This window comes from Austrofundulus limnaeus, unplaced genomic scaffold, assembly GCF_001266775.1.
Source record: "Austrofundulus limnaeus strain Quisiro unplaced genomic scaffold, Austrofundulus_limnaeus-1.0 Scaffold4, whole genome shotgun sequence".
Classification (NCBI taxonomy): domain Eukaryota; kingdom Metazoa; phylum Chordata; class Actinopteri; order Cyprinodontiformes; family Rivulidae; genus Austrofundulus; species Austrofundulus limnaeus.
The window spans coordinates 5,971,170-5,983,137 of record NW_013952406.1 but is presented as its reverse complement, the minus strand read 5'-3'; the positions used below and the strand labels follow the sequence as shown (position 1 = coordinate 5,983,137).

The 11,968-nt window shown below is 36.9% G+C and overlaps 2 protein-coding genes across 3 annotated transcripts in view; both read left to right on the top strand.

The window, feature by feature from the left end:
• Positions 1 to 2,847, top strand: part of mrpl12 (mitochondrial ribosomal protein L12) — a 6,560-nt gene extending 3,713 nt beyond the window's left edge. The window contains exons 2-5 of the mRNA XM_014025206.1: positions 571 to 769; positions 866 to 940; positions 1,093 to 1,230; positions 2,618 to 2,847. Coding sequence (XP_013880660.1) covers positions 571 to 769; positions 866 to 940; positions 1,093 to 1,230; positions 2,618 to 2,734 — 529 coding nt within the window. The 3' untranslated portion in view covers positions 2,735 to 2,847. The remainder of the gene's footprint in view (positions 1 to 570; positions 770 to 865; positions 941 to 1,092; positions 1,231 to 2,617) is intronic.
• Positions 2,734 to 11,947, top strand: slc25a10a (solute carrier family 25 member 10a). 2 transcript variants are annotated; one of them, XM_014025188.1, is made up of 11 exons: positions 2,734 to 5,393; positions 6,538 to 6,657; positions 6,726 to 6,840; positions 6,909 to 6,957; positions 7,088 to 7,129; positions 7,240 to 7,283; positions 7,506 to 7,576; positions 7,679 to 7,721; positions 7,856 to 7,933; positions 10,328 to 10,384; positions 10,484 to 11,947. In XM_014025188.1, the coding sequence occupies exons 1-11, from the start codon at positions 5,271 to 5,273 to the stop codon at positions 10,666 to 10,668; spliced, it is 927 nt and encodes a 308-aa protein (XP_013880642.1). In that variant the 5' UTR covers positions 2,734 to 5,270; the 3' UTR covers positions 10,669 to 11,947. The 2 variants fall into 2 exon arrangements, with proteins under 2 accessions (XP_013880642.1, XP_013880649.1); XM_014025195.1 differs by having other exon boundaries at positions 4,455 to 5,393; positions 7,679 to 7,771; positions 10,484 to 10,785.
• Positions 11,948 to 11,968: the final 21 nt, after the last annotated feature.

Genomic DNA, 11,968 nt, shown 5'->3' with positions numbered 1-11,968 from the left:
TGTGAGCTCAGGTTTAGAGGTGACTATTGTGAGGTGAGGGGCAATAGAATTGAGAAATGACGCTGGTGACTCCGAACTTATCGGGTGAAGGCGGAGCCTATCACTTGAAGTTCAACGTCACCACGTCACCGGTCTAAAGACGTGATTAGAGGTGGCTTCAGCCAGGCGCGCGTGTCCCATATACAACTGTGTGTTGTACTGAGTGAAATGACTGAAAAGGAACTAATTATTTTCCAGCTTTTGATTTTGCAGACTCACAATGTTTACTTTAGCAGAGGGCTAGTGATTATTATGAAAATGCTCAGTGGTTTTATTTATTTATTTATTTATTTATTTATTTATTTGGTTAATTATTGTAGCCAAGCAAAAATTAGCTCATTCACACTTTTTCAACTATTGAAAAGATGCTGACCAAGTAAACTTTACCTAAAACAAGAACTTTGCAGAAACCAGACATGAATTTCAGCAGGATCCACATTTCTTTTACGTAAATGCTGACCAGTGACACATCTTTAAACGATTACCAGGTGCATTCATTTCATTTTTCCTTATCTTTACCTGATTTCTCAGACAACAGCTTCAGCAGCAGCCTCCGTCCTTGTGTGCTCTCAGACTTCTGCAGACCGGTGCAGCCAGCCGATCGGAGGCCATCCCCATACCACAACTAGATGGAGAACCCAAAAAATACTCTCCAAAAATCCAGCAGCTCGTCAGTGATATAGCCAGCCTCACCTTATTAGAGGTGTCGGACCTCAACGAGCTCCTCAAGGTTAGGGAATAATGCTTGCATCTGATAATACTGAACCCTAATCATATTGTAAGGACATTTCTGCTTATTGTCCCGTAATTTTTGTCTCGTTCACAGAAAACTCTGAACATTCAGGATGTTGGAATGATGCCGATGGGGATGATGGCCGGAGCTGGCATGCCTGAAGCTCAGGTACAAGTTATTTGACTGGCTTTTTTAAAATCAAGTCACAGGGACAGAAAAATCGAATCTGCTACAACGTTTCAACTTTAGAAATCTGTCATCTTGGCAAACAGACACCTACAGTGTGCATTACTCTTTCTGTTTCTTTCTTTCAAAACAAGGCAGAAGACGAGGACGCACAGCCGGCTAAAAAGGAGAAGACACATTTCATAGTAAAGCTGACAGAATTCAAGCCGGAAGATAAAGTGAAGCTTATAAAAGAAGTAAAGAGCTCCATGCAGGGCTTGAATCTGGTGCAGGTACGTGTCGCCTTTACAGCTGTTTTGAAGAATCTTGCAGAGCTTTTGTTTCTGTTAGCATCAGATGAGCAGTATTTAGTGCATCTCCTCACTCAGTAAATYTGTCATTTTTAGGTTTAAATGAGCATATGTGAGCCATCACATCAAACCAAGTGTAGAAAAATGAGCAAGAACTGCATGTTGTCAAAATATGAGTAGCAACAACTAACGGTGTTTGAGCAGAAAAGCTTTCTATTATTTCTYCTTTCTGCACACTTGCAAAGCTGTGTTCAATACCAGCTGAGAAATCCAGATGGTTTCAGGTTTCCTKTTTTAAATGATGTCAAGTAATCCTTACTAATGTAATAAAAATAAACAGCATACAGACTGGTTTTCTTGGGATCATCCGGATTAGCCAAAAAAAAGTCATYTCACTTGAATTGCTCAGGATGTCAGGATTTAGGTATCAGACTGTAATTTAAAACAGGATTTCTCAACCTTTTCGCTCCTTACAAGGGTGAAAACTTTCCAGCYACTCCCTCATAAGCCTCWTGCTGATTTAAAATTAATTTACTGCCATTTTAACCCCTAAATGTCATGAGAATAATTACATTCATTTGGTTTAGTATGTTTCTTTGACTGGTGCTTTGTTCCCCATATGCATTTATGTATTTCTTTAAAATAAAAACCAAAATTAACAATTTACTGTAWTCTCAAGCTATACTTTCAGACCCCTGGTTTGAGAACCTCTGGCTTAAAATGCCAGCAATCTGAAAATANGTTCCCATACATGATGTTGTACCTCGTTCCTTTCCTTCAGGGAACAGTAGTTATATGCATAACATTACGTTTGTATGTAATGTATGAAAATAATACACAAGTTTCACTTTTTAAATGGAATTACTGAAATAAATCTACTTTTTCATGATATTCTAATTTTATGACCAGCACCTGTATATGTTTACTTTAGTATGGCTAAATCCAACTCAATCCTTGGTTTGATGTTTCAGGACACATGTTTAAATTTATTGTGTTAGTTGTAAAATTATTCTTGGTATTTTTTGCACGTTACTTCCAGATTGTTATATCTATATATYAAACATCTGTATTGACAGATTTGTYTGAACAAGGMAACAATGTACAGAGATGACRYCTCCAGYTGTGCTGATAGATATCTTTATTGGAGAAAATATATTTGTGAGAAACTTTGTTTTCAGCCTCCTTTTACAAAATTGACTGGGATAACCAGGTTCTTGGTGTTATCACATAAAACAAAGGTGTAGAGATAAGTGCTAAGAGGGGGGGGTAAAATAGGGTTGTAAATGTCTACAYAGTCTTTTGAAGCATGATTTACTTRACATCTGATAGCTTCACTACATCTCGTTTTCTCTGTTTCCTCTTTGATCAGGCAAAGAAACTAGTGGAGACGCTTCCTCAAGAAATCCAGGCTAACTTACCCAAGGAAGAAGCAGAAAAGCTTAAAGCCGCCCTGGAGGCAGCGGGAGGCACTGTGGTGTTGGAGTAAATCTGTATTCTGTTGATCATGCTCTTTGTTCTTCTTATTACTGTTTTCTTTTTGTAAAAACAAAAACACGGAGAGGAAAGGACCCTAAGAAATAAAGGAAACAAAGAAATGCCTTTTATTTTTATTCTTACCATCTTTTAGCGGTGTCAGATTRGGTGGTTCAACTTCAGACTGAACTTTCCAGATGATTGTTTGCCTGTGCGCTCATCTGTCTGATTTCTGCTGCAGATACATCGGCCTTTGAGCCGATGAGGGTTAAACTTWAAAGTTTGAGCTGTAGGATCGAGGTTACAGATGTATTTAGTACAGCTGAGTCCATATATTCCTCATTGTTGATAGAATAAAGGTGAAATGTCCCGATATAATCTTCTCTTACGTAGTGGTGTGTGCTTATTTTAGGTAAAAACATAAAAACATTCAGAGGAATGTTTCAGAAAAATTCAGGTTCATTGTTCTGTTTAGAAACCTGCAGATTAAACCTCAGTGCAGCTGCTTGTCTCTGGAATCATGTTCCAAAACTGTACTTTTGCCCTRAATGTCAGCATGATCTAATGAGGTTGTTTTATTACAACATTTAAAACCAGACTAAWAATGATTTGAAAAATGTCATTTAGAATAATAGAAAGTAAAACAAGAAAATTGTTTCGGCAAGCAGGAATTGGATACATGTTAAAAGGGTGTCTGAAATGTAATTAAACCTTTWTCACTTTAAACAGCTGTTTTCTGACTAAGTATTTTAAAAAATGAATATTACTCATTTTGTTGAACTGTAATGAAACAAAAMCAGCTGATGTCTCACCAGTTATTTTTCTAGAATTTTTAAGTTTCACCCAATTAAAAATCACTTATAAATGTAATTTTTTGATTGATTAAAACTTTTTTTAAGTCAGAGTGCACGTGTTTGTTAAATCACAGACTTATTACGTATAACTCTAAATCTGCATTTTTAATAAATGACCACRAGGTGGCGCATGTTTACATGTTAAGAATGCAATGCATTATATTACTGTGGTGATCGTTTAAAGACAAATATTTACTATTTGATTCTTTGTGATTTTCTTTCATTTTTAACGTTTTAACAAAGTTGTTTTCTAAAGGATTAAAAAGATTAATAATAAGGCCCAAATTCATATTGTATGTTTGCCACTGGTACAACATAATGATCCAATTAGCTTTCATTGGAGGTGGTGAGTTTATTTCTATTTATTTTTATTAAAATAAATGTGAATGTAATGTGTAAACAAAGGGAGTGTGGTCAAAAACAAAGCTGCCAGTTGCAAAATAACATTTTCAGCTAAGCTGGAAAAGTACCCTTGTTCAGCCAGGATAACTTCTTCCTCATGTTAGTAAAATTTCATGCCTCTTCCCACACAGTTTAGGGTCAAACACAGGTGGTGTTAATAAAACGTAACTACTTTATTCAGATTGCTTCCAGTGAAAGAATTCATTTACATCTTAAGTTTGGTTTGACTTTAGCTASAGTGGCAGGCGGAGGCCTCCAGCATTGTTGTCTCACTGCTCCAACAAAATGCTAAATAACTTAAAAAGAAAGGGCAGAAACTTAAAAAAACGTATCGTATCACTCATTCAATTTCCCCCAGAGTGAGAAAACTCAGAGGATTCATTCCTTGTGAGATCTGCAGAAAATTGTTGAAGAAGAAGAAGCGCCGACATCCTGCTGTGATGCTGATGATGGTTTCACACCGATCTGCCTCATCACAAGTCACCTGCAAGAAAAACTAACAACTAATACTACACATAATTATAAAATCTGCGCTTTTTTCACCCTTATCACACATTTGTACTTCCTTTAACCTGCTTAGAATTTAATTATTAAATTTTAGTCATAAAGTTGACTAATTTTCTTCTCAAAGTGAGGATTTATTTCAGACCCCATGCTGACATTCATTTTAGCTAAGAGTCCTAATAAAATGATTGTATTCTGTTGAACAAAGAGCTAAAATCTAACAGAAACTGAATTCTGAAAACTATGAGTGGTTTGCTGATTATCTGAAGTGGAGAAAAGGTTTCCAGTTACTGTTTCTATCATCTGTCAGGAGGCTCCTCGCCTCTCAGGATCTTCCTCAGTAAGCACATTCACTCTCAGGCTGCCCATTCATACTTCGTTGCACCCCTCATTTAAARCATGTCATGCTCAAGAATAGAAAAAAATAACACAGAAACTTATAAAATAACTCTTGACACAACTGCATGTTTTTTTAAATGCATTTTAAGAACCTTATGACCCTTAAAGGATCATTCTAACCATCTGACATGTATTCTTTAAACAGGATGTTGGCATGCTGCATTCACAAAACTATAACAGCAGTCAGGCTATTTTTATATGAGCCACATACTCTCCCTCCCACAAACCAGCTGCACTCCTTTTCTTGGCTCAGAAYCTTTGAGTAAGGAAGGAGACCAGCTCACGTAGCTGAACTCAGCCATGTGACTTTTCAAAACGTCCACCTRTTAATCAAAAATCTGAGTTATGCAACTATGAACCTGCACTGATTTTACCTGTTCTGTATTTATCATGAACATCTCATCTGTTAGTTTCTCCTACAACATGCAGGAAAATCGTGTTTCTCGCTGGTATTTTGGTGGAGTCTCTTCCAGTGCAGCTGCTTGCTTAACACACCCACTGGATCTGATTAAGGTAAGGGAARAATAATGGAAACTGTTATTTTAACACAGCTTTTTCTCCCCCACTGACAAAACTAAATAAATTGATGCTTGTAGGCTTCAATATACGCTGGTGCAGGGCAATATATTTTAATTTATTTTCAAACTTTGCTGAGTAATAGCAGAATTTAGATGCAGGAGGAGGCAGTCTTCAGGGAGAAAACAAGGATTGTGAAAACAGCAAGATGCATGTAAGCTAATATATGAAAAAGTGTGGGGGAAAGGGAGTTTATGTACTAAGAATGGTGATTTAAGAGATGCCAGCAGGTGTGATGACTGCTAACACAATACAGGTGGCAATTAATGGAAGGCCAGTAGGTGTGGTGATTGCTAACAGGTGGTAATTAAATAGGTGCTAGCAGGTATGATGATTGCTAACAGGTGGTAATTAAATAGGTGCTAGCAGGTATGATGATTGCTAACACAATACAGGTGGAAAATGATGAAATATTAGCAGGTGTGAGGGTTGCTAACACAATTCCCGGGGTTAATTAAAGGAARGCCAGCAGCTGTGATGATTGCTAATACAATACAGGTGGTAATTAATAGGATAACTGCAGGTGTGATGATTACTAACATGATACAGGTGCTACATAGAAAATGGAAACAGATAAAGAAGATACTTAGTGGAAATGATGGCGCGCACACACACACACACACACACACAAAACAAGATGACAAAACAGCCATAAAATAAAAAAAGAAACTTATGTAATGTAAACAAAACCAAATCACGTCTTTAACCTATTATTACAAAATGAGCAGACTGTGAGAGCAATATTACTAAACTAAATGCAGTTTACTAAGTATTACAAATGTTTAAAACTGAATTCATAAAACAACTGAAAAGAACCTGAATCAATTTCATGGATTTGTTTAGAAGTTTTCACCAGCTACAATCAGTTGCAGCAATATTTGATAAAAAAAATTGTTGCTTTAAAAAAAATCACTAAGAAACCTCAAAGTGATGTTTACTCTAGTTTTTACCTGTTCTGTTTCATTGGTGGAGTCTGACGTCTGTTTGAAGCAGGGTCGTATGTTCTTGTGGACTCACACCTGTACAGATGTGTAGCAGCAATCAGCYCAGGTGTGACTGACTCTTGGCCCATCATTTCCAGGTGCACTTACAGACGCAGCAGGAGGTGAGGGTGAGGATGATCGGGATGACCGTGAACGTGGTGAGAAGAGAAGGTTATCTGGCTCTCTACAGCGGCCTCAGTGCTTCTCTCTGCCGCCAGGTAAAAAAACACACATTTAGTTTTATATATGTTTCTGACTTACATGTTTTGTCTTATTCCTCCTTTAGATGACATATTCTCTGTCACGGTTTGCCATTTATGAGACAATCAGGGACAGGATGCATAGTAAAAACAAAGGTTTAATGCCTTTCTATCAGAAAGTCCTTCTTGGTGCATTCGGAGGTATGAATCATTTTAACTGTAATCATTTTGCTCAAAGTGATTATTTAAATATGTATTTTCTGCACCAGGGTTTACTGGAGGCTTAATTGGGACACCAGCCGACTTGGTGAATGTCCGGTGAGTTTACAGGAAAAAAAAAACCTCAATCTGTCAATCGTATCCAACAGCAACCAAGACAATCTTTGTGACGATAATTCCTGCTGATAATAACTTGGGTTTTAAAATCTTTCACTCTCCCATCACGCAGAATGCAAAACGATGTCAAACTGCCAGCCGAGCTCAAAAGAAGGTAAGAACATGTCAAACTGGGAGCACATCACAAATCCTTCGTAATTACAGACAATTACACGGCTTTTCAAGRGAAAAGGCCACATTATGGGATGTTCTTTTACCTCACAGCTACGCTCATGTGCTTGATGGGCTGATACGTGTTTGGAAGGAAGGTGAGATAAATTGTTTTTAAAGGTAAAATTGGTTCTTTTGCACAGGAAAAGAATTTTGCTAAAATATATGTTTCTTATATTCAAAAGATGATGTTGCAATGAAAAAGGTATACTTCAACCATAGTGACGTTTTTGGCCAAAACAAACAAAAAAAAATCATTTTCTTTTAAAACTTTACAGGTTTTTAATAATATTTAAGCATGTTTTTGTATGTTCATACAGAAGGAATTTTTAAATTATTCTCTGGAGCTACGATGGCTTCGACTCGAGGAGCTCTGGTCTCTATTGGACAGGTAAAATTCAGTTTCAGCTTTTCAGCTGATTTATTAAACCATCATAACATGTTTTATTTTTTTATTTTTTCGTTCAGTAATGTGTGGATTTTGTTTCTGCAGCTCTCCTGTTATGACCAGTCCAAGCAGCTGGTTCTGGCTACAGGTTATTTTACTGATAACATCTTTACTCACTTTTTGGCCAGTGTGTTTGCTGTAAGGAATTTATCTTTACTGCAAAATGTATAAAATTAGATTGAATTAAATTCTATAAAATAAACCTCTTCTTTGTTTTCGCAGGGTGGGTGTGCTACCATCCTGTGCCAACCACTGGACGTTGTCAAAACACGATTAATGAACTCAAAGTTGGAATACAGGGTGAGTGTTTTCTTTAAATCGTCTCATTATTTGATTTTCTGCTCCAGCTTGTGTTGGTTTTCTGACCCTGGGTTTAGCAATAAGCTCCTAAACATACAATTGGAACACTGCAAAAAGCTGTATTCAGGCTTTTTAAAGTCATCGTGTATTCGTGCAGTCATTTTAGTTTAATCAGAACCGTCAGAATGATTTTTTTAAATTTATTTACTTTTTTCAAGCAGGATTGTCTCAATAATGTGTCGCAAACTTTTATTTCGCAGCATAATGAATACATACCTCAAATAAAACATAAACAGATTATGTCCAATTTATTCTTTCGTCATAATTTGTGTCAGGTTTTATAAAATTTTGCCTCTAGTTGTTGTGACTGATTAATTAGTCTAATTTCTCTATATATTTAAAATTGCCAACACTGGCCGCACTTCAGTCACTTAACAGGCAGGCATATTTATGGACAGTACAATGTTGTTCCCCCCTAAAATACACTCATTTCCCAGCATTTTTTAGCAGACCCTTAAAGAAAATTAAACAGAATATTGTACTTCTTAAAAGAGCAACATTGTATTTAGACAGAAATGTAAAAACTTTTTTTATATACAGCGGGTAAAATAAGTTTGAACACATCACCATTTTTCTCAGTAAATATATTACTAGAGGTGCTAATGACATGAAATTTTCACCAGATGTTGGTAACAACCCAAGTGATCCATACATACAAAGAAATCAAACCATAAATGTCCAGAAATGAAGTTATTTGTAATAATGTGGAATGGCACAGGGAAAAAGTATTGAACARACTTACTGAAATTTATCTAATACTTTGTACAAAAGCCTTTGTTGTCAATGACAGCTTCAAGACGCCTCCTGTATGGAGAAACTAGTGGCATGCATTGCTCAGGTGTGATTTTGGCCCATTCTTCCACAAACAGTCTTCAAATCTTGAAGGTTTCGTGGACCTCTTCTATGAACTCTGATCTTTAGTTCTTTCCATAGATTTTCTGTTGGATTCAGGTCAGGTGATTGGCTGGACCATTCCAGCAGCTTTAGTTTCTTTCTCTGAAACCAACTGAGAGTTTCCTTGGCTTTGTGTTTGGGCTCTTTGTCTTGCTGAAATGTCCAGCCACGTTTCATCTTCATCATCCTGGTAGATGGAAGCAGATTTTTATCAAGAATGTCTCTGTACATTTTTCCACTCATCCTTCCTTCAATTATTTGAAGTTTGCCAGTACCATATGCTGAAAAACAGCCCCACACCATGATGTTCCCACCTCCAAACTTCACTGTTGGTATGGTGTTTTTGGGCTGATGTGCAGTGCCATTTGACCTCCAAACATGATGTGTATTCTGGCATCCAAACAGTTCAATGTTGGTCTCATCTGACCAGACTATATTCTCCCAGTATTACACAGGCTTGTTTAAATGTTGTGCAGCAAACTTTAAAGGAGCTTCAACATGCTGTTTCTTCAGCAGTGGAGTCTTGCATGGTGAGCGTGCATACAGGCCATGGTGGTTCAGTGCATTACTTATTGTTTTCTTTGAAACAATCTTACCTGCTAATTCCAGGTRTTTCTGAAGCTCTCCACAAGTGGTCCTTGGCTCTTGGACAACTCTTCTGATAATTCTTTTCACTCCTCTGTCAGAAATCTTGCGAGGAGCACCTGGTCGTGGTCGGTTTATGGTGAAATAATGTTCTTTCCACTTCTGAATTATGGCTCCAACAGTGCTCACTGGAACCTTCAGAAGTTTAGACATTCTTCTGTAACCGATGCCATCATTATGCTTTGCAACAATAAGGTTGTGAAGGTCTTGAGAGAGCTCTTTACTTTTACCCATCATCAGATGGTTCTTGTGTGATACCTGGCCATCATTTGGGACTGAACCAGCTGATATTAACTTGCACCGACAAGGGGCAGGCTTGCTTTCTAATTACTGAGAGAGTTCAGCTGGTGTCTTGGCTTTCCATGCCTTTTTACACCTCCCTTTCTTCATGTGTTCAATACTTTTTCCCTGTGCCATTCCARATTATTACAAATAACTTCATTTCTGGACATTTATGGTTTGATTTCTTTGTATGTATGGATCACTTGGGTTGTTACCGACATCTGGTGAAAATTTCATGTCATTAGCACCTCTAGTAATATATTTACTGAGAAAAATGTTGACATGTTCAATACTTATTTTACCCGTTGTATATTTCATAGCCTTAAAATGAAATGTTTTGGTTAGATGCTCACATATTAAACTGTTTAGTTTAGTTTTCTGAGGCTCGGTTAAGATTAACTGAATTGGCTTCTCTTGTCTTCTCTCCGACATGAATGTTTTATTTATCCTCTCTGGGTTAAATTATTCAGCTCGTCATGCCTCTCGTGTATTCCTTTTGTGTTTTGGTTCCAGAGTGTGTTTCACTGCCTGACAGAAACAGCAAAGCTCGGCCCGAAGGCGTTCTACAAGGTAAACGCCATGTTCGTAACACAGAGACATGCTGTTTTTTTTTAAATTTCTTCCTTGGGTCACTACGACCCTTTTAATAACTACCCGATACGTGTCCAGGGTCTCGTTCCAGCAGCCATTCGCCTCATCCCTCAAACGGTCTTCACTTACATATTCCTCGAGCAGCTGAAGCAGCACTTTGGTCTGGTGGTCGTCACCTAAGAACGTCAGAGGAAGGCCTCGCAGCTCTGCTGTTGTTGGACAGCTTGTTCTGTTCTCACTCAGAAAACGGATTTAGGGTCTAAAGGAGGCAAATGACGTCCGAGATGAGTCACATTAACTCCATCCAAGACACAAAGTGAAAGTATGTAAGGACTTTCCAAATAAGATGCAGAGGTGTTTATGTTTTCTGAATTAAAGATTCAGATAATTTTAAATATTAACTAAAGTGGCTTTTAACCTGTCATGAGCTGAACAGTTATAAATGTAATCTAAGGAATTTCTAGGTCAAATGTGGGTTAACTGACTAAAAGAGAAAACTCTTTTAGGACCTTCTCTGCCCTCTTGGGGACAGTGTTTCACTCTTACTGTCAGAGAGTTGCACATTTACTTCCATAGAAGTGTTAACTTCTATAGATTAAAAACTTCCAGACAAGAGAACAAGCTTTCAGGACAATAAAAATAATTATTGTTATTATTAAAAAAAACAGTCTTTTGAGTAGAAAGAGTTGGCTTGTATTTTTGAGGCTTCACTTTAATACTTTTCCAAGTATTATTTTCAAGAGTATTCCCTCGTAGCATGATGTTTAATCCATCATCTGGAATATTTTGTGCAGAACTGTGCCTGAATTAGTGTCAGTATTTGAGTCACGGCTCATAATGATTTCAAATTGGATTTAAAATAAAGATATTTTTTTGATATACTGTCATTCTGTTTTCTAAATCTTGAAAATCACTGTGCTTCTCTCTAATATAAGTGTGCATAATAATATGTACTATAAGAATAGCTCTAAATGTTTTGGTTGTAGAAGGACTCTCATATTATTTATAGATAATGGTGATGTAACATAATTGAGTTAAACGTGTAAAAAAGTCATCTGTGGTTATTATGGAGCAGAAAGAACAGCACGAGGACAGACTGCTGYTCAGTAATGACAGATAATGTGTCGTATAAGAGGAGGATATTTATAATACAGATCCAGATTTAGATGTTTCCTCTAATTCACTCGGTTGCCTCAGATATTAGGGATCTAATAATTAACTCCACAGATGCACGCCCACCTCAAACAAATTCATTCCTTTTTTTCAGTTTATTTCATTTACATTTTGGGAGATTAATATATCATATTTTGTTCTACATTGCATCCCTGATGTTATGTTTGAATGACAATAAAGCTGATTCGGATTCTGAGCACAAAGAGAAATGATCTGCATTTTTCATGATCGCAGGGTTTACAAATGTGATTTTTGTCGCTTCAAAATGCAAAACATGCTGGAAGTTTGTGCTGAAAACTGTTTTCGTGTTTAGAAAGAAAATATGAATTTAAAAAAGGCATCCTGAATAAACATTTTCAGACATCATTAGGAATGTTTTAAGTTGGCTTT

Bases quoted from the DNA above. Each gene is read 5' to 3' on its own strand.
- slc25a10a (XM_014025188.1), top strand. From the start codon at position 5,271: ATGAACATCTCATCTGTTAGTTTCTCCTACAACATGCAGGAAAATCGT. The intron at 6,841-6,908 runs GTATGAATCATT...TTTCTGCACCAG, and splicing joins CCTTCTTGGTGCATTCGGAG to GGTTTACTGGAGGCTTAATT. The intron at 10,385-10,483 runs GTAAACGCCATG...ATACGTGTCCAG, and splicing joins GCCCGAAGGCGTTCTACAAG to GGTCTCGTTCCAGCAGCCAT.